We start from the raw sequence: 27835 nt of genomic DNA on the forward strand, positions 1-27835 counted from the left end.
ACCCCTACTAATTAGCGATCGGTCATCGGAGGTAAGCAACCAGGGGTGTAATTGATCGATTCCCAATAATCCCACCGTGCTTCAAATTTGTGTGAACAACACCATGTATTATCGAATGATTCCCAATAATCGCACCATGCTCTAAATATATGAGATCAACACCACATAGTATTGATTGGACCCCAATCTGATCAATCCCACCGCATGCTATCGATCGATCCCTGATAACTGCACCATTCCCCAAATATGTGCAATCAACGCTGCGTAGTATTGATTAATTCCCAGTAATCGGCATAATGCTCCTGTATGACTAATATATAAAGTAAAAAAAACAATATATATATACACACACACATCTATATACATATATATATATACATACATACACACATATATATGTATGTGTATATATATATATATATATATACACATATATATATGTGTGTATGTACATATATATATATATATGTGTGTGTGTGTATATATATATATATATATATATATATGTATGTATATATATATGTATGTATATCTATATATATGTATGTATCTATATATATATATATATATATATATGTGTGTGTGTATACATGTATATATATGTAGCGATCAAAGGCGATTCATCTCAGGTGATTTTAAAAAAAGTTTCACTGGCAAAAATCACTGTGTGTGTCCAGCCGTATGTCGTGTTCATGTACGTATGGTAAGGACACGTTTCCTATCTGGAAATGAACACCCTACAAAATGAGACATTTGGAGAAAACATTGTTGCACTAGTTCTCATTTCCTGGATTTTTTGGTGTTTGCCGTTTTGTACTATAGCAGGTGAATGCAGCATAAAACACGCTCTTTTCCCCCCCAACTCCCGAAAAAAAACTCCATTTCCCATCATGCCTTGCTCCTCCACTCCTCTGTGGGGCTGGAGCTGGTTGATGGGCAGCTTTGCAGGGAGGCAGTGAGTGAGCGGTGTGCGTTGTGTTTATAAATGTCTCTCTACATGTCTACGTGTGAGTGTGTACAGCCGGCGGGGGGCTCTCACCCGTGTCTATGGGCAATGGGCGTCTGGTGCACGTGTGTGTGAATGCGTGCCCCGTCTGATCCTCTGCAGCAACGTGTTCTTCATGTTGCAGCGTGCAGCAGACACACAATGCCTGGATTGTATTTGTTTACGTCTGGACGTGTGAGCGCTGGGAGTCGCGTACAGATGTGTTCTGTGTTTACAGGACGGAGTACAGGGCACATGGCTTGTGTAGGGTTGTGCGTGCGTCTGATCATGGCGTGTTTTATTGTGAAACATCGATGTACTATACCGAACAAGATGGCTCCCCTCCTGCTCTGTGTTGTGTCTGCTTGTCGTGCTCCTGTGTGTTATCTCTGCTAACCATTTGTATTTTTCTCCACTCACAGACTGCTAGGTGTCACTGAGCCGTCGCTTGCGCTGTGGGTGTGACGTCCGTCGGGATGTCTGGTGACATAGAGCAGTTGAAGCAGCAGCTGCTGGTGTCCCAGTTTGTGCTGGCGGCCGGCTGCGCTACGGACCAGGCTGAGCAGCTACTGCGGGCGGCGCACTGGCAGTATGAGGTGAGGGGAGAGCGCTGGGCTCCGGGGGACCCTGGGATCTGGAGGAACAAAATGTTCACTTTTTATTCTTTCAGCTTTCTGTCCCTTCGTCTGCGCTCACTCAGCTTCAACCTTTCACCACATTCTGTCACTCTGTAAGCACGCTCCCTACGTTTCTTTCTTGCTGTCTCCCTATTCACACCTCTTTCCCACTGTCGCCCCTCTCCCACTGTCTCCCTGCTCAGCCTTCTCTCCTGCTGTCTCCCTGCTCAGCCTTCTCTCCCGCTGTCTCCCTGCTCACCCCTCTCTCCCACTGTCTACCTGCTCACCCCTCTCTCCCACTGTCTCCCGGCTCAGCCTTCTCTCCCACTGTCTCCCTGCTCACTCCTCTCTCCCACTGTCTCCTTGCTCACCCCTCTCTCCCACTGTCTTCTTGCTCACCCCTCTCTCCCACTGTCTTCTTGCTCAGCCTTCTCTCCCGCTGTCTCCCTGCTCAGCCTTCTCTCCCGCTGTCTCCCTGCTCAGCCTTCTCTCCCGCTGTCTCCCTGCTCAGCCTTCTCTCCCACTGTCTCCCTGCTCAGCCTTCTCTCCCGCTGTCTCCCTGCTCAGCCTTCTCTCCTGCTGTCTCCCTGCTCAGCCTTCTCTCCCGCTGTCTACCTGCTCCGCCCTCTCTCCCACTGTCTACCTGCTCAGCCCTCTCTCCTGCTGTATCTCTGCTTGCTCCTCTCTCCCCTTGACTCTCAGCTTGTCCCTCTCTCCTGTTTCCCTGCTCTCTCCTCTTTCCTGTTGTCACTCTGCTCAGCCCTCCCTCCCACTGTCTTTCTGCTTGCCCCTCTCTTCTCTTTCTCTCTGCTCTCCCCTATCTCTGTGCTCCCTCCCTGTTAACCGCCCTTTCCTGCTGTGTCTCTGCTTGCCCCTTTCTCCCATTTACTCTCAGCTCGCCCCTCTCTCCCACTGTCTCCTTGCTCACCCCTCCCTCTCTCTGTCTACTTTCTCGCCCCTCCCTCTCTCTGTCTACTTTCTCGCCCCTCCCTCTCTCTGTCTACTTGCTCGCCCCCTCCCTCTCGCTGTCTCCCTGCTCGCCCCTCCCTCTCGCAGTCTCCCTGCTCGCCCCTCCCTCTCGCAATCTCCCTGCTCGCCCCTCCCTCTCGCAGTCTCCCTGCTTGCCCCTCCCTCTCGCAGTCTGCCTGCTTGCCCCTCCCTCTCGCAGTCTCCCTGCTCGCCCCTCCCTCTCGCAATCTCCCTGCTCGCCCCTCCATCTTGCTGTCTCCCTGCTTGCCCCTCTAACCCACTGTCTTTCTACTCGCCTCTCTATCCCACTGTCTCTGTGCTCGCCCCTCTCTCTCACTGTTTCTGTGCTCGCCCCTCTCTCTCACTGTTTCTGTGCTCGCCCCTCTCTCTAGCTGTCTCTGTGCTCGCCCCTCTCTCTCACTGTTTCTGTGCTCGCCCCTCTCTCTCGCTGTCTCTGTGCTCGCCCCTCTCTCTCGCTGTCTCCCTGCTTGCCCCTCTCTCCCTGCTCATCCCTCTAACCTCTCTGCTTGCCCCTGTCTACTGCTGTCTCCCTGCTCGCTCCTCTCTATCGCTTTTCTTCTGCTTGCCGCATCCCCCACTGTCTCCCTGCTGGTTCCTCTCTACTGTTGTATATCTGCTTGCCTGTCTCCTGCTTTCCCTCTGCTTGCCACCTCCCCCGCTGTCTCATTACTCGCCTTTCTGTCCTGCTGTCTTCCTGTTCTTTCCAGTCTACCTCTGACTCTCTGCTCACCTCTCTGTCTTTGTTTCTCTCTCCTGCAGTCTCCCTTCTTGCCGCTCTCTCCTATTGTTGACCTGCTCCCCCTCTCTCTTTCTGATGACCTGCTCCCCCTCTCTCTTTCTGATGACCTGCTCCCCCTCTCTCTTTCTGATGACCTGCTCCCCCTCTCTCTTTCTGTTGACCTGCTCTCCCTCTCTATTACTGATGACCTGCTCTCCCTCTCTCTTTCTGATGACCTGCTCCCCCTCTCTCTTTCTGTTGACCTGCTCTCCCTCTCTATTACTGATGACCTGCTCCCCCTCTCTCTTTCTGATGACCTGCTCCCCCTCTCTCTTTCTGTTGACCTGCTCTCCCTCTCTATTACTGATGACCTGCTCTCCCTCTCTCTTTCTGATGACCTGCTCTCCCTCTCTCTTTCTGATGACCTGCTCTCCCTCTCTCTTTCTGATGACCTGCTCTCCCTCTCTCTTACTGTTGACCTGCTCCTGCTCTCTCCAGCCATTGACCTGCTCCCCTTCTCTCTCAATGCTGACCTGCTCCTCCCTCTCTCATACTGTAGGCCTGCTCCCCCCTCTATCATACTGTTGACCTGCCCCCCCCCCTCTCTCCAGCCATTGACCTGCTCCTCCTCTTTCTGTATTACTGTGGATGTTCTATTCCTCTCTTTTACCATTGACGTGCCGCCACCCCCCCCCCTCCAGCCATTGATCTGCTCCTCCTCTTTCTGTATTACTGTGGACGTTCTATTCCTCTCTTTTACCATTGACCTGCTCACCCCTCTCTCCAGCTGTTGAACTACTTGCCCCTTTCTTCAGCTGTTGACCTGCTCCTCCCCCTTCTTTTTTACTGTTTCTGACTGTCACCCTACTTTGCTCCCTCTGTCTCTCCCCATCATCTCTTCTTTCAGTCACTTACTCTGTACACCTTCACTGCCTGTTTCAGCTCCCCTACCTTTCACATCCTTCTTTCTTCCAGCATTGTCATTGTTTAGCCTTTCTTCCCTCCATTGTACTTCTAGTTAATGCCCATCATTGTGTTATATCTCTCTCTTCTCTCTGCAGACCGCACTTAGCGCCTTCTTCCAAGAGTCCAGTCACCCCTACATCCCACACCACCAAATGGTAAGACACTGGGAGGGGTCTGTGAACCAGTTTTGTTGAAAATGTGTGAATTCGGACAATCTTCTATGGTCTGTTTTTGAATCAAAAGATGAAAGACTCTGTCAAATGCAGTGCCTAGTGAGTGTAATTAGCATGTATCCTCCACCTTACCAATCGCTCAGGGTTTGCCAAAATTACTCCTCTGGTTTCTGTCCACCCATCAAATAAAATTTAGAATATTGACAATATTGTAAAAAACCATCCACAACTCTGCTTCCAGCTACATCACCAATCTTGTCTCAAAATATCAAGCAAACAGTCCTTTTCTCTCCTCCCAATGCCTCTTTCTCTCACTTCCTCCCATGCTCACTTTTTAGACTTCTCCAGAGCCTCATCCTTCCTCTGGAACTCTCTACTGCAGTCTAACCTGTCAAGCCATTCCCTAGTCTTTCTGCTTTTAGGAGGTCCATGTAAATTCATCTCTTCAGGAATTCCTGTCTCACCTCTTCCTAAAAACTGAACTTTTATTTCCTCCACCAACTCATCCCCCCCACTGTTATTACCCTTATACATCACTTGCCCCTCACTTTAAGATTGGAAGCAGGGTCCTCTTAACCCTCTTGAGTAGCAATGCATTGTAACTGCACTGTTTTAGTCCCCCTTTATATTGTAAATTATTGCGTACACTGTTAGCACCATATAAATCCAGTATTATAAAAAATAATATAAATAACCCTTACTGCTCAGTAGTGAGGACATGAACATGCTAGTGCTTTTTAAAGTGGTTTTTATTTTTTACCCCAAATCTATTTTTATATTGTATGTCTTCTTAGCTCACTGTATTCAGTTTTTCTAAAGCAGAAGTAAACTCACCTCCCCTCATTAGCCCTGACATGCTCACCTGGTCTTCCTCTGGTATCAGGATCTTCGGCCATCTTGAGTGGATGGACCAAAATGATGTAACTCTCAAGTCTCCACATGGGATTTCATTCATTCCAGCACTGAGGTGTGCCAAGAATATACACTGAGCTGTACATGCCCAGATCAGTATACATTCTATAGATGACTGCAAACAGGAAGATACGTTTGTTTAATTGCAGAAATCTGCCATTAAGATCCTACTCATTCGCAATTTTTTTTCCAACCTAAGTCCTCTTTAAGGAAATTATTTTTGTAAATCCGTTGCAAAGTTTCTTACCTGGAAATCCTGGCAGTAACAACACTTCTTGTTGCAGACGGACAACACTAAGTCACTGCCTTGCAATTAGCAGAGGTGTTATCAGTTATCAATGTTCACTCCTTAATTGCCCTTTGGGCTTCCTTTCAAATCCGTACATACCCCCTGCCCTGAGAAAAATATGAAGTTTGCCATTTTTGACCCCTTTCCGAAAATTATGAACACTTGACTATCCTATGAATTTAATATTTTGTGTTTATACCCTGGAACAAGTATTGAATCCACACAACCGCTAGTTCGCCAGAATTTTCAGACCATCAGCCATGGCAGCCTACATATTTGTCTCAGAACAGGTTCCCCTTAAAGCACAACTCCAGACACAACTTTTAATTTGTTTTGGACCGAGTGTAGAAGGGTTAGAAACTCTACCAGGTTATTATTGCAGTTTTTGTGCCCATTGGGGATTTCTCCTCACCTAACTGAGACAAAATGTGAGCAAAATCTCTCCTCCAAGAGCACAGCCAACAATAAAACATAGGGTGTTATTTACTAAATCTGGAGAATGCAAAATCTGGTGCAGCTCTGCAGAGAAACCAATCAGCTCCCAGGTTTAGGTGAGAAACTTGGTGACGCCATCCAAAACCAAGAGACTAACAAACCCTTCCCTAGTCAAAGTAAGAAATATGTTTTGGCTAGAGCTGACCTTTAAAACCCATCTTGTAAAGAAAATAACCCCGACTCTGAACATCTCTCTTTTAATCCCATCATCCTGTCTTTATCTACCATTACATTATCACTTCCAACCAGGGGCGGACTGACAACTCATGGGGCCCCTGGGCAATAGGGGATCATGGGGCCCTGTGTCCTTGCCCAAATTTAAAAAAGCCTATGAAAAAGGTACTAGGGGCATCTCATGGGGCCCCCTACTGACCCCGGGCCCTCGGGCACTGCCCGAGTTTCCAAATGGTCAGTCCGCCCCTGCTTCCAACTCTCCAACACCTATTGTGTTTATCCTTTCTTTTTTAAATCAGAAGCTGCTTTCCTGTAGTGTTTCATTATTTGTGTTCCAAGGTTTTAGCCTCCTTGTGTCCTCACTTTGTTCAGTTTTGCAGAATGTGTTGACTTTATATAAATTAATTATTATTATTATTATACAGGATTTATATAGCGCCAACAGTTTGCGCAGCGTTTTACAAAATGAAGGCAGACATTACAGTTACAATACAATTTTGTACAAGAGGAATCAGAGGGCCCGACTCATTAGAGTGTACAGTCTAGGAGGAAGGGTTGAGTGATACAAAAGGTAATAGCTGTGGAGGGATGGGCTGATGGAGGAAATAAATGGCGATTTACTAGGTAGAAGCAGGATAGGCTTCTTTAAAGAGAAACGTTTTCAGGGATCGTCTAAAGGTGGATAGATTAGGAGACAGCCGGACAAATTGGGGTAGGAAGTTCCATAGGATGGGAGCAGCTTGGAAGAAGTCCTAGAGGCGAGCATGGGAGGAGGTGACACGGAAACTAGAGAGCAGAAGGTCGGTAGGATCGAAGAGAGCGGTTTGGTTGATATTTTGAGACCAGGTTGGTGATGTAACTGGGGGCAGAGTTGTGGATGGCTTTGTACGTTGTTGTTAGTATTTTGAATTTTATTCGTTGAGCGAGTAGAAGCCAGTTAATGATAATAATATTGTAGTTGGGTTGTGCTATATGGCTATTTTATATACACTATATGGCAAAACATTTCTGGACAGCTGATCATCACACTTATATGAGCTTGTTGGATATGCAGTTCCTAAAACATTGGTATCAATATGGAGTTGGGCCCCTCTTTTTGACTATAAAAGCCTTCACTCTTCTAGGAAAGATTTCCACAAGATTTTGTCTGTGGTTCTGTGGGATTGTTTACCATGTTTGGCTAAACATTTGTGATGTCACATACTGATGTTGTATGAAAAGACTTGGCTCTCAATTGGCATTCCATTTCATCCCAAAGGTGTTCAGTAAGGTTGAGGTTCCTCTAGTTCCTCTAACCCAAACCCATCAAACCATGGAGCTATTTTATTGCACATTGGCACAGTCATGCTGGATCAGAAGAGGACCTTCCTCAAACTGTTACCAGAAGGTTGGAAGAGTACAGAGATCTAAAATGTCATAGTTGGCATGGTGGTTAGGATTCCAAATTTTTTTACCATATAGTATAGTTCTTTTAATAACCTCATTTTGTGTGATCTAGATTGGAATTTAGTAGGTTGTAGTATTAAAGATTAAAGTCTCATGCTTCTTCTTTCAGATGGGCACCCCTGCCAACACTCCCGCCACCCCTCCCAATTTTCCTGATGCCCTGACTATGTTTTCCCGCCTGAAAGCCTCAGAAAGTGGCTACCTCTCCTCACTGGCCACGTCCCCGCCCCTCCAGCAGGGCGGCGCCCATTTCTCTCATGATCCTAGAATGCAGCAAATGGGTATGGGCTTCAACTGCCCCGGAGGTGCCCAGAACTCCAACGGCAGTCGAGGCGCGGAGGCAAACCCAGCAGCGGAGGCTGAGAGATGAGATACGGAGGACTGAAGGACAGCATGAAGGGGGCAGGATGTGGCATGTAGACTTTATGTAGCCGGCTGAACTGCCAAAAGCCTTCCGAGTATTGCTCCATAGAAGCACCCGGTATCTCATCCTTAGCAATACGGCAGTGGTGGAGACCTTTTTTTCGGATAATCTCCTTTACCTCACTTGCCTGCAGAGCATTGCACCAGCTCCATTTTCCACCCTAACTAACACTCACTACAGAGCTGCCCGGTCTTCAGCCATACCTCATACTGCATCGTATGCTGGTGCCGGGTATTTTTCAGGCCTCGAAGCCTTTGCGGAGCTTACCGAAAGCGGTGTAGGGATGCGTTTGTCTTTGATGTCATTTAACCCCGGGGATCCCCAATTAATACGGACATTCCTGTAGCGGTTTTAAGAGTTGATGACAATAAATATTTTAAACTTTTACACATGACAAAAGGGGAAAGATGTCCTGTTTTATTATTTCAGTGTTTTACTTACATTTTCCAGTGCACTTATCTGGAGTTGGAGGAAGCTTTGTGCAGTCATTCTTTGAGATGGGTGGTCAGAAAAGGGTAATCTGAAATGGGTGGTTAGTGTATTCTGTAACCCAGCTTTTCTCAACCTTTTAACCCAGAGGAACCCTTAAAAAAATTTCAGGTCTCAGGCAACCCATGCTAAAATCAGTTAATTTGGAAACGCCCCTTACATTGGTGGCCAGTGAAGAGAATGCCACCCTTACAGAGGTGGTTAGAATGCCACACTTACAGAGGAGGTTAGAATGCCACTCTTACAGACATCTAAAAAGATCATTGGTGTCATGCCGCTAGCTCTACCAAGTCGTGTTGGACTCAGGATTGTGCAGGCTCCATTAGATGGAAAGTCAACCAGCAGCAGCTCAAGGAACTGCTAGCAACATCTGAAGAAACCCTAGGGTTCCTCGGAACCCTTGTTGGCTGCTTTAACCAGAATGCTTTACAGATGCCAATCAGCTGGAGTATGGGTTTTTGCTGGATCTTTGACAAAACATTGTTTTGATATCTTCTACTGCGGTTTACACCCAACAATCAGCCCTTAAGAAGGAAAAGCAGAACCCTGAAATGTGTCGGCTTACTGTTAGAATTTTAATAAGATGTAAAAAGAGACTCTGGCTATGGGATTTGCCCCCTAAATATAGTGAAGAACTTATGACTGCATGTTCCATCCCCTCAACACGAGAGGCCTCCAGACTTTGATATTACTACTAAGCAGACTAGTACATGGACCTTACAGTAATGCAGCCAGTGCCTCCAAACATTCTCTTTTTTACTCTCCTAGCTATTAGTAGTCACATTCAACAGGAAATGCTTTGTAATGTTGGAGGTGTTTCACCACTCATCCAACTGGCTTCCACAGTCCATATGAGTCTCAGGAACATGATTGCTGAGAAACATTGGTGTACAACTCAGTGGATAACCCTATTGTATGTGACTTTGCCTTGTATGAAATAATGCTTGACACCAATTTTTTTGGAAGGGCAGGGCCACGGCCGAAATGGACTCAAAATCCACATTTTTAATAAACAACTTCTTAGCAAAACCTACTGTGAATACCCAGTATTATTTTAACATTATGACATTGTTTAAACACGGGGTTCAATGAACCAAAGCACTTGTAGCACTCGCAGACCAAACAATTTACTGCTGGCAGCAAAGAAAGCTGTAACAAATTTGAAATCAGGAGGGCACGCAAGAACTTGCTTGATGGCAGGTCCAGGTCTTCTCCAAAGAGGTCCATGACCCCACCCTTAAGCTTCCACACCCTTTGTTGACCTTGACCAGTTTAGACCCTTTACCTCTCTCATTTTGGCAGTTCAAGGAGAGGGAAATTATCCTTTGAAGCCTTTCCTTTTAAGCTAGGGCTCTATTTACTTACGGTCAAGGGGGCTTCATACCCAGTATTTATACCTGCATGGTTAATTAAGTTACAGTACCTTAATCCAATCACTGTGGTATCATGAAGTGTGCCAAGGCAGATATCAATTGTCGGAGAACCAGATGAGAGGTGTGACCGCCCTAATTCACATTATTATTATACAGTTTGCTCAGCGCACAATGGCCATTGTGCCGAGACAATTTGGACTATGGTGACTGTGTTGTACATGTAGATGTAAACACCAGGTTATGCTCCTAGCATTTGTTGAACTCAACAAGCCACTTGGGTGAGGTGTAAAGGTTGTCAGCATCTCTAACCAAGTTCAGGTGAATGAGGCTAACTACTACTAGCTATACCGTGACTTGTATAAATTAAAACCTTCACAGAGGTTAGTACCGGCTAGAAGAGAAACCGAGGCGGCCACAGGCTGTTGGGGCCCAGGAGTAATTTCCCCGGCAAAACTGGAGGGGCCCAGTTCCTCCTGATTTCAATGGGTCTACCTTGTCTGACCAGGGGTCGGGGAGGCAGAGAGGCCACTGAGCAGTGCCCCCTGGGAGTGGTTGCTTTAGGATTGCTCTTAGTAACACATGAAGGTGGGATCCCAAGTGTGAAAAGTGCACATGGTCACTGTTCTAAACACTTTTTCTGCACTGGGCCTTTTCGGGCTAGGCCTTTTGGCTAAGTCCAGGGCAATGTTTTTGCTACGGGCCTCAGGGCCTAGCCAGTGCACAGCTACACAGCCACTTATTTATTTATTCCTCACTGTTTTGTCACCTTTTCACTATTGTGTGTGTTTTTTTTTCTCACTAGGATGGAGGGTGTGGGTCTTTGGGCCTGCCCTGAAGTCTAGGAGGAGGATGTGTTGCCATTAGTTTCCTTCCTCCCCTGTTCCTGGGGGGGGGGGTCTCTCTTTGGGAGAGCTCCCTGACCTGGTACTTGGTGGTCGGCTTCGGACAGCCACAAGGAAAGGGTCTTCCAGGCCTTTTGACTAGGTGGACCATGTTGGAAACCCTTTGTCCCAGTCAGGAGTTTTGCTCCACGGGGGATCGGGGTAGAGGTCCTACCCCTTCAGGGGGTGAACAAAAGCATACCCTTAAGTGCACTTTCTTGTGTTTGTGTTTTTGCACTTCCATGTTTTTTTAAACACTTATGGGTTTTAGTTTTACACCTCTGGGGACTAAATTTAAAAGAAATTAAAGCCTTCACAGACAATTTATATTGTCCCAATAAATTTTACAAAGTTGCCATCCTCCACCAAAATGTCTGCTGATAGCATAAGTCCCCTTTGAGCACTTCTTGAAAATATCACAGCTCCCCGCCTCAGTACTCCTCTCAACAGCTCTCAGCCCTGATGCAAGCAGTGAGCTGGCTCATGGTATTGGTTATGCAAGTATTAAAATGCCTTGATGGACACATAATTTGATGGACACTCTAATTTTTGCATGCAAACCACCGTAGGTAGTGTCCATGTGTGATGCTGAGCCTCTGTGACTGAAAGCTGAAACTGAAATCCAGGGAATATAAGGGGCAGACCAGGGATGGTTCAGCTGGGGAGGAAAGGCGAGATGATGCTAGATGTCCTCCAGCCAGGAAACGAGGAGGGCTCTGTGGAACATGCTGTAGCTTCTAATGCACACTGTGAGAAGCTCACGGTGTGCAGTGATATCAGACTAAGCAATCTGAGTACAGGAAAGGAGAATGTACAACTGTACAAGACTGAAGGGAAGGTCGGAGCTCTGATTTAATTCTAAAGTAAGTTTGTCCATCTTACTGACTGAGCAGTTATAGTTTGAACACAAAATAGCAGTACCATGGCCTGATGAACAAGATATGAATTTGGGATTTATTGAATATATACATAGGAGAGGAAATTTAAAAAAATAAAGATTTGGAAGTCATGTGACAGAACGCTCAGAGCCAGTCACAGAGTTTTTTGGTCATTAATCTGCAAATTTATTGGTCGTCCAGCCTTCTTTAAGGGTCACCCCGCTGCTCATCACTGGTAAGTGGGCGCTGGAAAAAGTCAGTGGTCTCTGCAGCAGATGGCACATGGAATATTGGTGGTGAGGTGTCTGGGGTTGATGGCACTTGTATGGCGGTGCGGGTGGTCCGTGCAGAGTGATTTGGTGTCCCTGTCCAAATAAGAGGTGACAGTTATATTATAGTGTATAGGTATTTTCTAACCCTGCCTTCAGGGAATACCAAAGCCCAACAGAAGTCACAAAAAACTTAAGTAATCAGCTAGACTTTGTACTAACCTCAATTTTCATAGTTATGCTGGCAGTCTAAATATGGCTGGAATTTCTTAATTTTTTAAATTGAAGAAGTTGGGTGGAAAATTGTTGGCCGTACAGCAGCTGCATCCAGCGTCAGAATACAGTAGCCCAACAGGATGATTCGTCCAACCGCTCTGTATAGCATGAATGGAGGAATCTCCAGCTTTAAGCTGGCCATAGATGGTTCAAATCTCGGATGGTTCAGCAGGGACCGGCTGTGATTCGAACCGTCTATGGGCTGATTGTACCTAAGTCAATCCATTGGGTACAACCGCCATGTCAGATTTTTACATGCAATTACATGCGAATATCACTGTGTTCTCCTGGTAGGGATGGCTCCCTGCGACCCCGCCAGGAGAACACAATAGCTCAGCAGGAGGTATTCCCCCATAAACACTGACTGTGTTAATAGGAGGGAATCGAGCGATTTTCTTTCCTTCAACCCATGTTTGCAGGGAAAAAAAAATCGCATTATTTATGGCCTGCCTTTAAAGTGTTACTGAACCCACAACAGTACAATCAGTCTGTATATGCAGTAAAGCATGCTTGTTATACTCACTGTGGAACCTAAGGGGTTAATCCTCTGCATTGTATAAAAAAGCTGTTTGATCCTGACTTCTCTGCTCCTCCTCTTGTTCAAATGTCTACGCTGATAAGACAGACTGAACCTGTAGCTCTTCTGCACGTGCTCAGTTTAGTGTGTATTGCTAGAGAGGTTTTGTTTCTTGGGAGAGTGCATGTGATCAGCACGGGGTCAATCAGCACTGTCCATACAGAGGTCAGGGGTTTTGCATCTTCCTAGAGCAGGGGTATCAAACTGGTGGGCCTCCAGCTGTTGAGAAACTACAAGTCCCATGATACCTTTGCCTTTGGGAGTCATGCTTGTAACTGTCAATCTTGCAATGCCTCATGGGACTTGTAGTTTGGCAATAGCTGGAGGGCCGCCAGTTTGACACCTGTGTCCTAGAGCATAAAGAAAAATCCTCCTACAAGCTTTAACCAGTGCCCTGCTGAACACTGGCACTGCTGATGAGAAAAGGTTTATAGCAGTTTATATTTACTAAAATAATTGCACTTCCATGTTGTGTGTACTGTGGGAGACCAGATAGAGTGAATGCAGGGTCCAGGGAGACCGGATATAGTGAATCCAGGGTCCGGGGATACCAGATATAGTGAATGCAGGGTCCGGGGAGACCAGATATAGTGAATTCAGGGTCCTGGGAGACCGGATATAGAGAATGCAGGGTCTAGGGAGACCAGATATAGTGAATGCAGGGTCCGGGGAGACCAGATATAGTGAATGCAGGGTCCGGGGAGACCGGATATAGTGAATGCAGGGTCCTGGGAGACCAGATATAGTGAATGCAGGTCCTGGAAGACCGGATATAGTGAATGCGGGGTCCTGGGAGACCGGATTTAGTGAATCCAGGGTCCGGGGAGACCGGATATAGTGAATGCAGGTCCTGGGAGACCGGATATAGTGAATGCAGGGTCCTGGGAGACCGTATATAGTGAATGCAGGGTCCGGGGAGACCGTATATAGTGAATGCAGGGTCCAGGGAGACCGTATATAGTGAATGCAGGGTCTGTGGAGACCGGATATAGTGAATGCAGGGTCCGGGGAGACCAGATATAGTGAATGCAGGGTCCGGGGAGAATGGATATAGTGAATGCAGGGTCCAGGGAGACCGGATATAGTGAATGCAGGGTCCGGGGAGACCAGATAGAGTGAATGCAGGGTCCGGGGAGACCGGATATAGTGAATCCAGGGTCCGGGGATACCAGATATAGTGAATGCAGGTCCTGGGAGACCGGATATAGTGAATGCAGGGTCCTGGGAGACCGGATATAGTGAATGCAGGATCTGGGGAGACCAGATATAGTGAATGCAGGGTCCAGGGAGACCAGATATAGTGAATGCAGGGTCCGGGAGAGCGGATATAGTGAATGCAGGATCCAGGGAGAGCGGATATAGTGAATGTAGGGTCCTGGGTTTAGTAACACTTTAAGCCCTGTATAAACATTGAAAATATCGAATGAATAATCATACATTTTTTTTTTGGATGCTAGTCTCATACCGAAAGTGCACAGGTTACTAAAGTTACGAAAATTCTTGTACGACAGAATAAAAATTCAGAGGTGATGTAATGTTTAGTAATGTATTTGTATTGTATTATCAGACAAAACTGTACTGGTTAAACGAAAATCATACAATCTGGTGACGTATGATACAAATTCTCGTGCTTGTCCCTTTGAGTAATTTCAGACGATTGCTGTGTACTAATGATCAGATTATCGTACGGTCGCTTTGAAATCAGCATTTTTCTTACGATTTTCTGATCGTATGTACAGGAAATTCCGTTGTTGGTGACACTTTGTTAGTTGCAGAATCACTGAAGTCCAATATCCTTTATCATTAGCAGAAGTTGTAAGAATAACCAATGGACTCACCACTGGTTTGAGCAGAGAGGGAGTATAATAAAAGGTGTCACCAATGGCAGAATGAGCCAGGTGAGCTGATAAAAGGGTTTTTTATAGTCATTTTGATGCTGCTTAGTAGAGTTCTTCCAACAATCGGGGGCTTTCACCGGCCATTCAGGTTTAAGGTAACTTTTCTATCATCTTTTTTTGTTGACCTCACACATCAGTCCATGCCTGTGCATGTGGAACGTGTCATTCTTGTCTCTACTCACGTGTGTTGGAGGCACTTTGACTTCTGATGTGCGGAGCAGCAGAACGGGCTCTCTCTATTGATGCCCTATACGGTGGCTGAGGCGTTTTCACTGGCAAACAGAGTAAAGGGGTCACCCAGAATTCCAAGAATAAAGGAAATTAAGACTTGGCTGCAGAGCTCACACTCACCTGCTGCTTCCCTCTCTGGAACGTTATTGGAGAAATAGGCATCAATCCGGCCCTTGTACATGACGCCGTCAATTCCCATCAAGTCAAACTCACTCTGTAAGAGTAAAAGGGTAAACAGACCAATGGACAGACCATTAAAATAGTCAGCTGCCAAACATATAAGACAAGTGGTGAGCCAGCAATGAATAAAGTGAACCTGAACTAAAAATATTGAACATTTGCTACCTAATTGGGAACCTCTGAAAATAATAATTGTACCTAAGCATTAGAGCAGGGGCGTCAAACTGGCGGCCCTCCAGCTGTTGCGAATCTACAAGTCCCATCATGCCTCTGCCATTGGGAGTAATGCTTGTAACTGTCAATCTTGCAATGCCTCATGGGACTTGTAGTTTGGCAACAGTTGGAGGGCCGCCAGTTTGATACCCGTGCATTAGACAAAAAAATGTACCCCTTGTCTTGAGTTCCTCCTTAAAAATAGCACTGTATTTGTGCCTAGGCGCTCCTGTTTCTTTAGCCTCATAGCTGAATATCTGCAGTGTGAGATCATCCAAGGTACTGCTGCCTCTAACCTCTAGTCTCAGCAGATTTGGAGAGAGATTTATTAACTGTGCTGATCACTGTTCTCTTTGCTGAAGAGGAAGCTGTACCTGAGGACCTGCAGGACAAGGATCTCCCTGCTTCATTTTTATTCACTCTGCAGATCTCTGCTTCCTCCACCTCTCCTACTCCTTCTTCATCATTACTACCTGCCAGTCATCAGATCACTAGTAACAAGAGGGGTAGCTCTGACATGATGAAGCAGAGACCTACCTCTACAAAGATGGTGGCCACAGAGACACAGGGATTGAATTACTAAAGGCAAATAGACTGTGCAAATTGCAAAGTGCGGTTGCTCCAGAGCTATGAGGTAAAGATTTACTTTGCAAAGAATACCCAATCACATGCAAGGAAAATATATAAAAAAAACATAATTTGTGCTCACACATGATTGGATGATGTAAATCAGCTGAGCTTCTGCTCGTTCACTAAGCTCTAGAGCAGTGATCTCCAAACTGTTGTCCATGGGCCAAATGCAGCCCTTTGCTTGTAGTTAACTGGCCCTATGGGCACTATTCCTCCCACTGATTCAAGGCACTATTACTTTCACTAAAATCAAGGATGGGGAAGAATTCCTCCCAGTGACACCAATGATGGGACACTATTCCTTTCATTGATACCAACAATTGGGCAGTTTTCCTTTCAATGACACTAAAGATGGGGCTCTATTCTTCCTCCCTGTGACCACCATGTCTGGGGCATGGTTTTCTCCCACCAACATCAGGACATTTCCTACTTCCACTGGCCACAGTCTGGCCCCCCTGAAGCAGAGTAAACTGGCCCTTTGTTTGGGAGGTTTGGAGCCCCATGCTCTAGAGCAGGGGTATCAAACTGGCGGCCCTCCAGCTGTTGCCAAACTACAAGTCCCATCATGTCTCTACCTTTGGGAGTCATGCTTGTAACTGTCAATCTTGCAATGCCTCATGGGACTTGTAGTTTGGCAACAGCTGGAGGACCGCCAGTTTGACACCTGTGCCCTAGAGCAACTGCACTTGCAGAGTGCACAGTCTATTTGCCTTTAGTAAATCAACCCCATAGTGTGCAACAAGGCATGGGAAATCAGTAATGGGGGAGAGATCAACTGCAAGGAGACCAGAGGGCCATTTTCATCGTACAGGTCTGCTTTAAGAAAAATGTTATAATGTGGGTCAAAAGTCCACAGTTTCTGCAACGCATAAGCCATTGTGACAAAAGTCATACATGGTTCAATCCCAGCCATGGGCACATTTCTAGCTAACGGAACCACACATATGAGCTAAATTCACTAAGCTGCAACACATGTTATTTGTCATAATGAATTTTTTTTACCCAGACAAAAGAAACTTTAGACTTGCCTATTGACACCTGTATGCTCAGCTATCATAAATGTTTTTATTTCAATAGGAATAAAAGACATCATGGGGTTTATTTACTAAAGCTGGAGAGTCCAAAATCAGACTCCCTTCTGCATAGAAACCAATCAGCTTCCACGTTTCATTGCCAAAGCTTCATTGAACAAGCTGAGGTTAGAAGCTGATTGGTTTCTATGCAGAAGGGAGTCTGATTTTGGACTCTCCAGCTTTAGTAAATAAACCCCCATGAGACATGCACCTCCCAGTTCAGTGACCATTCTTACATTTTTGTACTGGACCTGTACCGGGTCACCATAGGGGAAAACGGTGCCCAGGTTCTGGCTGCGGGATGTCTTTCTGTGCAGGGAGCAGGAGGTGTGGGGTCTCGGTGGTTCTGCGTACAGGAATTCTGGGTCTGTTACCTGTTGGGGGTCACTGAAAGCAAGAAATACACAAATTTAAAGAGTGAAGATGTAACGCCTAGACCAAGTATCTAACAGCCTGTGTCAGAGGGGTTTTGTTTGCTTTATGCAGGTTTCGCATTTCCATACAAGTCTAAAGCTGACCATATACTGTATTGATTGAAAATTGGCCGGTCCCAGCCCTCTTGCACTGTACTTATCCTGGCTTAACCTGGCCTACTGGGGAAGGCAAAAAAAAAATCACTGTATTGCCCTGAACTGAAGAAGTGGCAGTTTACAGCCACAATACGCATCTTTTTGAAGAAATAAAGCAATTTGATTTCCAATAAACCAGACGACTCCAATCCATCCTTAGTCGAATGACGAGTGCCTCTGCCGCTTGGACCACCAACAGACTTTTTTGAAAACTTTCCAAACTCACCTAGTTCTGCTGGACCAGCTTTGATCAGTGTGTGGTCTCCTCTATTCAACAGAAAATGATTATTTCATCAATGTTTCTCAAAGAGACATGTCAGAAAAGTTTTCGACAGTCAGCAGTTGCAACCAATTAGCTGCGGGAGGAATTTCACCATCCACCTCATTGGTGTGGATGGAGGAACCTGTTAGTTTTCATTCACCCCTCTGGCTCTAGGACCAACGTATGGAGATGCAAAATTGGGCAGGTCAGAAGGAGGACTATTGCAGGTCAGACAGAGGACTATTGCAAATGCTCCTGTCCATGAATTCTGAATGATCTAAGACAGTGTTTCTCAACCTTTTTTCAATCAAGGCACCCTTTAAAATTATGGACAGTCCCGAGGCACCCTTTAAAATTATGGACAGTCCCGAGGCACCCTTTAAAATTATGGACAGTCCCGAGGCACCCTTTAAAATTATGGACAGTCCCAAGGCACCCTTTAAAATTATGGACAGTCCTGAGGCACCCTTTAAAATTATGGACAGTCCCGAGGCACCCTTTAAAATTATAGACAGTCCCGAGGCACCCTTTAAAATTATGGACAGTCCTGAGGCACCCTTTAAAATTATGGACAGTCCCGAAGCACCCTTTAAAATTATGGACACTCCTGAGGCACCCTTTAAAATTATGGACAGTCCTGAGACACCCTTTAAAATTATAGACAGTCCCGAGGCACCCTTTAAAATTATGGACAGCCCCGAGGCACACTTTAAAATTATGGACAGTCCCGAGACACCGTTTAAAATCATGGACAGTCCCGAGGCACCCTTTAAAATTATGGACAGTCCCGAGGCACCCTTTAAAATTATGGACAGTCCCGAAGCACCCTTTAAAATTATGGACAGTCTCAAAGCACCCTTTAAAATTATGGACAGTCCCGAGGCACCCTTTAAAATTATGGACAGACCCGAAGCACCCTTTAAAATTATGGACAGTCCCGAAGCACCCTTTAAAATTATGGACAGTCCCGAGGCACCTTTTAAAATTATGGACAGTCCCGAAGCACCCTTTAAAATTATGGACAGTCCCGAGGCACCCTTTAAAATTATGGACAGTCCCAAGGCACCCTTTAAAATTCTGCACAGTCTTGAGGCACCCCATCTAGGAATGGGGTGCCTCAAGGCTGTCCATAATTTTAAAGGGTGCCTTGGGACTGTCCATAATCTTAAAAGGACACCCGGTTCTAAAATGTGAAAAACTATTCTAATAGTTTTATATAACACAGCAACTCAGAACTCAGCACACGAATGGTGGGAGCCCCTCATAATGGGCACAGAAGGTGTACAGACCTGAGAACTCAGAACGGGAAATGGTGGGAACCCCTCATAATGGGCACAGAAGGTGTAAAGACCCAGGAACTCAGCACAGAGATGGTGGGAACCCCTCATAAATGGGGATTAGAAGATGTGCAGCTCCAAGAACTCAGGATATGAATGGTGGGAACCCTTCACAATGGGCACAGAAGGTGTGCAGACCTGAGAACTCAGCACAGGGATGGTGGGAACCCCTCATTATAGGCACAGCAGGTGTGCAACCTTGGGAACCCATTGCAGGGGTGGTGTAAATGATTCATAATGGGCACAGAGGGTGTACAGACCCTGAAACTCAAGATTTCACCAACAGAGTTCCCAAGACATAGAAGAAGGTTATGTAGGTAAGTCTTCAGTGAACCAAACACTAAAATAACAGTGTAAAGTGGACTGACCCTTTGCATTTGCATTTTGCTGCTTGCTCTATTATTGAACATAGCTTTGATGAGCCAGCATTCTGCGGTATTGCCTCATGTGCGATAATAAGGAACTAGCAAGGGTTAGCTGCACAGCCGGAGTGGATTGTGGGTGAAGGGAAAACCATCGGCAAGTCTGATCTTTCATTTCTGCACAAACAGAGCCCTCTGTGTCTGTAGTCCATGACGAGGCTGTGGATTCTCTCCATCCATGAAAGGAGATATATTAGACCCAGTGTAAAGAGTGCAGAAAACTGCTAGGCCTCGGTAATACACTTTGGGGCCGAATATACACGGTGATGGAGTTCATCCAGATCCTGAGCGCCTTGTTGGATCTTTTTTATTATCTGTGGAGGGGTGCAGGGCTGGGGGGGAGCAAAGTAAGTCTGTGTACTTGCAGTGATAAGTCAATGTTTGGCTGGAACTATAAAACGTGGATCGAAATTTGTCCTGATTATTATTATTATTTTTATACAGGATTTATATGGCGCCAACAGTTTGCTCAGCGCTTTACAATATAACAGGAGACAATACAGCAACAATACAGTTCAATACAAGAGGGATTAGAGGGCCCTGATCCTGGGAGCTTACAATCTAGGATCAGCAGTGACCAACCAAATTTTGATCCATGTATGGGCTAGCTGGTTGTACACAAGTTGATCAATCAACTTGTGTACAACCAGCCTGTCGAGTTATTAACGACCTATCAGTGCTGCCGGATAAAGCCAGTAACACCAATCATTGGATTCTGCCGGCGGGGAGTGATTTCATCAGCTGGTTGAACGAAAAAAAAAAAAATGAATCATGTATGACAATGTTGAAGTATGGTCCCAGGCAAAAAAAAAAATATGAGAACTCAGACAAATACATTATATTGCATAAAGTATTGGGCCTCCTGCCTTTCCACACACATGAACTTTAATGGCCCCCCAGTCTCAGTCCGTAGGGTTCAATATTGAGTTGGCCCCGCCCTTTCCCCACACATGACCTTTAATGGCCCCCCAGTCTTAGTCCGTAGGGTTCAATATTGAGTTGGCCCCGCCCTTTGCAGCTATAACGGCTTCAACTCTTCTGGGAAGGCCGTCCACAAGGTTTAGGAGGGTGTCTATGGGAAGGTTGGACCATTCTTCCAGAAGCACATTTGTCAGGTCAGGCACTGATGTCGGGGGAGGAGGCCTGGCTCACAGTCTCCGCTCTAATTCATCCCAAAGGTGTTCTATGGGGTTGAGGTCAGGACTCTGTGCAGGCCAGTCAAGTTCCTCCACCCCAAAGTCGCTCCTCCATGTCTTTATGGACCTTGCTTTGTGCACTGGTGCGCAGTCATGTTGGAACAGGAAGGGGCCATCCCCAAACTCTTCCCACAAAGTTGGGAACATGAAATTGTCCAAAATGTCTTATTATGCTGATGCCTCAAGAGTTCCCTTCACTGGAACTAGGGGGCCAAGCCCAACCCTTGAAAACTAACTCCACACCATAATCCCCCTCCACCAAACTTTACACTTGGCACAATGCATTCAGGCAAGTACCGTTCTCCTGGCAACCGCCAAACCCAGACACGTCCATCGGACTGCCAGACAGAGAAGCGTGATTAGTCACTCCAGAGAACACATCTCCACTGCTCTAGAGTCCAGTGACGGCGCGCTTTACACTATGGCATCCGACGCTTTGCATTGCACTTGGTGATGTAAGGCTTTTATGCAGCTGCCCGGCCATGGAAACCCATTCCATGAAGCTCTCTACGCATTGTTGTTGGGCTCATCTGAAGGCCACACCAAGTTTGGAGGTCTTTAGCTATTGACTCTGCTGACAGTTGGTGACTTCTGCGCACTGTGCGCTTCAGCATGCGCTGACCCCGCTCTGTCATGTGACGTGGCCTACCACTTGGTGGCTGAGGTGCTGTTGTTGCTGAGGTGAGTAGTAACGACTAGGCCTTACTTAGCAACGCCCTAGCAACATCCTAGGAGTATTCCAGTCAGGCTTCATAAGGTACATAAATGGCCTATAGCAAGAGCATTATTCAACTTTAGTCAAAGCTGCACAGTTTGTTTTATCTACAGATACCCCTTATCTGCACAGGCGTTTTTTTGTTAATGGTGAACCAACCCTCTAAAAGGAGCTGGCGGTAATGAGTTCCAGATTAGGACTGGAAAGGAAGACGCTCCAATCCTTCTCTTACCCGCTGATTTTATCCTTGCCGAATTCAGCGCTCTGCGGACGGTTCCGGGGGATCAGTTGGGCTGAACGAACTGTGACGAGGTGCCTGGAAAATAAAACAAATGACGGAGACCTCACATAGCATGGATATTCTAAGACAGGAGACATGGGGTGATATCAGGACAGAAAAGGGAAAAAGCCAGAGGTGACAAACTTGCATTAGATGGAGGTGACAACAAGGGAAGAATTAGCAGGGGGGCAGCTTAGCAGCAAAGTGTTTGTTTACTCACGGCCCTGTTGCCATGGTGACCGGCCTATCACAAGAAATGCATTTGACTCTCTGGAACAGTTTCCTGAGGAGAAGCATATAAAACGACTCTCAGTTTCACTCTGGAGCGAGATGCAAAGAGTACCTGTCACGCACCATGCAGCCCTCCCATTGCGTCAATAGAGCCGGTTTCCATGACGATGGCGATCACTAGGGATTAGTGTCTCTGCGGGGAGGCGGCTCTAACGCTTTTGTTTTTGGCAGAGCCCTTTTATGTCATTAAATTATAAAGAATGAACAGGTCTGGGCTGCGTCTGATACGTGGACTGACCTGGAACATGTATACAGAAAATCAGGGGTGCTCTGGGTCTGTGACACATATATATCGAAATCAGAGGGTCTGCAGAGCAGCCAGGAAACTGGCATTTAGTCAGAACCTCTGAACCTGTCAGAGTCCACATGGGGGTATTCTGCACTCACTTCCTGTCCTGGTGACACTAGAATAAGAAATATAAAGGTGCAGGAGTCACCAAGACAGGAAGACGGCAATACAAACCTGACAGATGTTTTCACCCTCCCCACCAAATTAAAGTAGAAAGGAAACTTTTTTGCTTTTCGATAGAGTAAAGGAAAGCTATAACCCTTGTCAGGTTTTGTTTTTTTGCCACGTGTGTCCAATATTATATTATATTATTATTATAGTTATATTATATAGTATATTAATGCTTTATATATAAAAATATATATATATATAATTTTCTAGTATATTATTGTATTATATTATCGTTATATTATATAGTATATTAATGCATTATATTATATTATATTATTTTATATTATATTATATATATTGAATATATAATATTATAGTATGGTTATATTATAAAGTATATTAAAGTGTAAAAAAAGCCAAAACATTTTTTCTTTTTGGTTTTGGATAGAGTGGAGATTGATTAGAACGCTTGTCAGTTTTTATTGCTGTCTGTGCTCCCCCCCGATAAGAAGATTCACCCTCTCTATTTGCCCTGCTTACCATTAGCATTGAAAGTGAAACAAAATCCTAAATTTTGGGTTGTCCCCAGATAAGTAATAGAAGGGAAATCTTCCAATGGGGACACTAGTTCTGGTGACCTGGGGGTCCCCAAGAAATTTCCCTTAATTTGCAGGGATTTCCTCTCACTTCCTGTTCTGGCTATGGACAGGAAGTGAAGGAGAATCTCCAAAATGGTACACAGATGGTGAAAAAAAGGGGTTAGAACCCTCCCTTAATCCAAAATGGAAAAAAAAAGTATAGCTCTAATTGAATGCTTTATATTTAAAAAAAATTATACATACATACATATATATATATATATATATATATATATATAACATTTTAATAGTATATTATTGAATTGTATTATAGTTATTTTATATCATATATTATTGCATTAAATTTTTATATACAGTATATATATATATATATATATATATATATATATATATTAGTATATTCTATTATAGTTTTATTATGTAGTATAGTAATGTGTTTTACTAAAAATGTTTTTCGATACAAAAATATGTTATATTAAAATCTAATAAAAACCATACATTTATCTGATGAAGTTATTCTTATTACAATTTCTTTGTAACCTTGATGATGATGCTTTGGCTCCTGAAACGGGTCGGTAAACTTTAACCACTATAAATAAATCCTTCTCTGTACAAATCTAAGAAAGCTTTGGCTGCAGTAAGGTTTTAAGAAAGAAGCAGGGTTTGTCTTTCTAAAAGACTAAAGCCGGCCATACACAGGTCGAATTATGAAATAATTTTGTTTCGAAAAATACAGGGTACACATGGATCGAAGTTTGGCCAATCTCTACTGAACCGGACAAATTTCGATCCACCTATGCCCAGCTTGGTTTTCACTACAAGCAAAGTGATCCTGGGTGTGCATCAAAGATCTATGTCCGTCCGGCTCAAAATAAGAAATTCTACAGAATTGGATGTCTGAAGTAAATCCAGGTTCCCTTCAGTGGACATGACTCCCGCCTTGCCATCATCTCATATGGCCCTACAACAAGTTATATAAGTTTTCATTTTCCGATGGTCCCCTATCCTTCTATGCTCACTCACTTTCTAGATCCAGCGGCTCCGTCCGGCTCAAAGGCTTGTCCGGAGTTGAGATGCTTCTTGAGGAACCTCCACAGCTCTTCCAGGTCTTTGTGTACGGAGTCCAAATCTGACTGGCTCAGCTGAAGGCAGAAGCATTTCAGAGTCATAAGTGATATAGTAACTGTGGACCCTGACTCTACCATTTCATATGAACTGTTCCTGTTGTTTACCATCATCACCGAAAATGAAAGAAAATCCCAAGTCTTAGGTTGTCACCAGAACAGGAAAAGACAGAAGACGGGAAATCTTCCAATGGAGACACTAGTCTCAAGGATTTCCTCACTTTTGGGAGATTTCTTCTCACTTCCTGTTTTGTCTATGGAACAGGAACTGAAGGGAAGTCTGCTCAATGGGATTCAGATGACAAAAAAAAAGAAAGGGGTATAACTCTCTGTTACTCAATCCAAAATTTAAAAAAATGCCGTTAGTTCTACTTGAAGCATTTTAGACAATGTTTTTATTGTGCCTTCGTGTCCTGGTTAAAACTAAACAGGAAGTGAGGGGAAAATCTCCCCAGTGGAGTCACAGACCCGACAAACATTAATTATTCTCCATCCTATCCAAACCTAGCTGGCATTAGGCTTTAACTGAACTGATATCATCTAAATACATGTACAGCAGGGGTGTCAAACTGGCAGCCCTCCAGCTGTTACAAAACTACAAGTCCCATCATGCCTCTGCCATTGGGAGTCATGCTTGTAACTGTCAATCTTGCAATGCCTCATGGGACTTGTAGTTTGGCAACAGCTGGAGGGCTGCCAGTTTGATACCCGTGCATTAGACAGAAAAATGTACCCCTTGTCTTGAGTTCCTCCTTAAAAATAGCACTGTACTTGTGCCTAGGCACTCCTGTTTCTTTAGTCTCATAGCTGCAGTGTGAGATCATCCAAGGCACTGCTGCCTCTGACCTCTAGTCTCAGCAAATTTGGAGAGAGAGAGATTTATTGACTGTGCTGATCACTGTTCTCCTTGCTGAAGAGGAAGCTGTACCTGAGGACCTGCAGGACAAGGATCTCCCTGCTTCAGTTTTATTCACTCTGCAGATCTCTGCTTCCTCCACCTCTCCTACTCCTTCTTCATCATTACTACCTACCAGGCATTAGATCACTAGTAACAAGAGGGGTAGCTCTGACATGATGAAGCAAAGACCTACCTCTACAAAGATGGTGGCCACAGAGACACAGGGATTGAATTACTAAAGGCAAATAGACTGTGCAAATTGCAAAGCGCAGTTGCTCCAGAGCTAAGTAAATGAGGTAAAGATTTTCTTTGCAAAGAATACCCAATCACGTGCAAGGAAAATATTAAAAACATCATTTTTGCTCACACATGATTGGATGATGTAAATCAGCAGAGCTCCTGCTCATTCACTAAGCTCTAGAGCAATAGTCTCCAAACTGTCACCCATGGGCCAAATGTGGCCCTTTGCTTGTAGTTATCTGGCCCTATGGGCACTATTCCTCCCACTGATTCAAGGCACTACTTCTTTCACTAAAATCAAGGATTGGGAAGCATTCCTCCCAGTGACACCAATGATGGGACAGTATTCCTTTCATTGATACCGCCAGTTTGACACCCGTGATGTTCAGTATCATATGTGTTCTATCCTGAGAGCTGAGTCACACCAGATGTAGGTCAGTGCATCAAAAACACATGCACAGTGTTTTCCATGTATTCCATTGGCCCTAGTTCACACCAGTGCAGTCCGTTCCAGTCAGTTTCCGGTACAGAAAAAAAGTAGAACGTGCTGCATTTTTTCTGCACAGAACTGTACTGGAACATGGCAAACGGCATCAAAACTGCAACGGAACTGCGTGTCATGTGAAGCAAAAACGTATCCGGAATGCATCCGGGGTGCATTATTTTATAGTGTGAATTTGCCCTTAGGGCCCATCTATTTCTCTGTGTTGACTTATTGTGTGTTGCATGAAAGCAGAACTGATGTTGTGCCACAACAAACAGCGAGCAGGCAGGCTTTTATTGCAGAAGGCACATGCAATGTGCCTCTCCTGCAGTGAAATGCCTCTATCTGCCTGCCGTCTTCTCCAGTTCATGCTCAGCTTACAGCACCGGGTCTGTCTCTGTGTGCCAGAATGACAATCTCCTGCGCATGTGCAGGAGTGACGTCATCCCGCACCGGCCCATGAAAATGACCGTCACATAGGAGAAGATGCCAGCAATGGACGGTTGGGAATGTAAGTATTAACCCCTATATTTCCACTTTATTTATTTCAGGTACTTATATAGCGCCGTCAATTTATGCAGTGCTTTACATATATATTGTGCATTCACAACCCTCAAGGGGTGTACAATCTAAGGTCCCTAACTTACATTCATACTGTACACATACTAGGGACAATTTAGACAGGATCCAATTAACCTACCAGCATGTCTTTGGAGTGTGGGAGGAAACCGGAGTACCCGGAGAAAACCCACGCAGGCACAGGGAGAACATGCAAACTCCAGGCAGGTGGTGCCTTGGCTGGGATTCGAACCAACAACCCTAGTACTGTCTGGCGGAAGTGCTAACCATTTAGCCACTGTGCTGCGCTTTAAGGCAGCTTCTTTAAAATGAATAGGATGAATGGGGATCACGACTCATGATCCTTTTGGTGTGCCATAAAAAATTAATGGAAGCACAACTCAGCAGTGCATGTTATGTACATCATGGCCACTAGATGGCGATAACGATTATGGCACATTGGTGATTCCGTTCTATGATCATTGGCTCCATCTAGTGGCCATATTGCGCTATTTTCCTGATTCACTCTATTCTGCGTGACTAACATTCGATCTAGAGAGAAAATAGCCTAATAGCTTTGTTTTTGTCACCATTTGCACAGACCAAATGTACATGCAGTTTCACAGAATGAATAGCTAATAGGTCAACAGTTGTTTTTTTTTAATAAATAGAACCCCCCCCCCTTTCCTCACTAATCAGGGTGTTTTAGCTTAAAATCTACTGAAAGGATCACAAGGATTTTTTTTTTAAATAAATACACCCCTAGGGGGCTAATTATGTCCATACTGTGCACTGGGCTCTATGAAACGTTACATGAAATCTCTGTATGTTCCCTAAGCCATGCGCCTAGACATATGATGCGGTCATAGCAATAGCTGTCAGGTCTTGTTGTGATTTAATCATGGAACCTACGTCTTCTCTCTCCGCCTGGAAGTTTAATACCGACTCATCTCGTAGTGACTCGTATTGCTCAGTTCTATCAATAATCCAACACAAAGGGCAATATAAACAAATCTCAGCACAATCAGGAAATGAACGAGATACAATGACCTTACGTTCCCGACTCATCTCCTCCATTGTATTATTATGTGACAAAAATTGCAGGGAAACCCACCAATAACAGAGCTCAGAGGACAAGAAAGTGATCCAAATATAGAGGGATTCCATATATAAGGCACTCCTGTACCTCCAGTGACTCTGTGACCCCGGTTCACACATGTGATTCCAATGTCTCTAGTGGCCCCTGCACTCTGGGTCCGCACTCTTGGGATCCCAGTCTCCCCAGTGGCCCCTATTCTGCAGG

General features: G+C 45.1%; 2 protein-coding genes across 4 annotated transcripts in view; one reads left to right on the plus strand and one right to left on the minus strand.

Annotated features, from left to right (window-relative positions):
• The first annotated feature begins 886 nt into the window (after positions 1-886).
• On the plus strand, positions 887-8588 carry LOC149443221 (UBA-like domain-containing protein 1). 3 transcript variants are annotated; one of them, XM_089655757.1, is made up of 4 exons: positions 887-955; positions 1408-1581; positions 4372-4431; positions 7875-8588. In XM_089655757.1, the coding sequence occupies exons 2-4, from the start codon at positions 1462-1464 to the stop codon at positions 8133-8135; spliced, it is 441 nt and encodes a 146-aa protein (XP_089511883.1). In that variant the 5' UTR covers positions 887-955; positions 1408-1461; the 3' UTR covers positions 8136-8588. The 3 variants fall into 3 exon arrangements, with proteins under 3 accessions (XP_089511883.1, XP_089511882.1, XP_089511881.1); XM_089655756.1 differs by having other exon boundaries at positions 888-1007; XM_089655755.1 differs by having other exon boundaries at positions 889-968.
• Positions 8589-11860: 3272 nt separating this feature from the next.
• The window catches only part of CUNH16orf96 (chromosome unknown C16orf96 homolog), a 60682-nt gene continuing 44707 nt past the window's right edge, over positions 11861-27835 (minus strand). Inside the window, exons 11-17 of the mRNA XM_089655758.1 lie at positions 24252-24370; positions 22159-22221; positions 21891-21974; positions 17394-17544; positions 15182-15275; positions 15013-15102; positions 11861-12175 (exon numbers count right to left, since the gene is read on the minus strand). Of these exons, the coding sequence (XP_089511884.1) occupies positions 12018-12175; positions 15013-15102; positions 15182-15275; positions 17394-17544; positions 21891-21974; positions 22159-22221; positions 24252-24370 (759 nt within the window). The 3' untranslated portion in view covers positions 11861-12017. The remainder of the gene's footprint in view (positions 12176-15012; positions 15103-15181; positions 15276-17393; positions 17545-21890; positions 21975-22158; positions 22222-24251; positions 24371-27835) is intronic.

Source organism: Staurois parvus, unplaced genomic scaffold (genome assembly GCF_062004578.1).
Source record: "Staurois parvus isolate SC_StPar_1 unplaced genomic scaffold, SC_StPar_1.0 ptg000867l, whole genome shotgun sequence".
NCBI classification, from domain to species: Eukaryota; Metazoa; Chordata; class Amphibia; order Anura; family Ranidae; genus Staurois; species Staurois parvus.

Bases quoted from the DNA above. Each gene is read 5' to 3' on its own strand.
- LOC149443221 (XM_089655757.1), top strand. From the start codon at position 1,462: ATGTCTGGTGACATAGAGCAGTTGAAGCAGCAGCTGCTGGTGTCCCAG. The intron at 1,582-4,371 runs GTGAGGGGAGAG...TTCTCTCTGCAG, and splicing joins CGGCGCACTGGCAGTATGAG to ACCGCACTTAGCGCCTTCTT. The intron at 4,432-7,874 runs GTAAGACACTGG...TTCTTCTTTCAG, and splicing joins ACATCCCACACCACCAAATG to ATGGGCACCCCTGCCAACAC.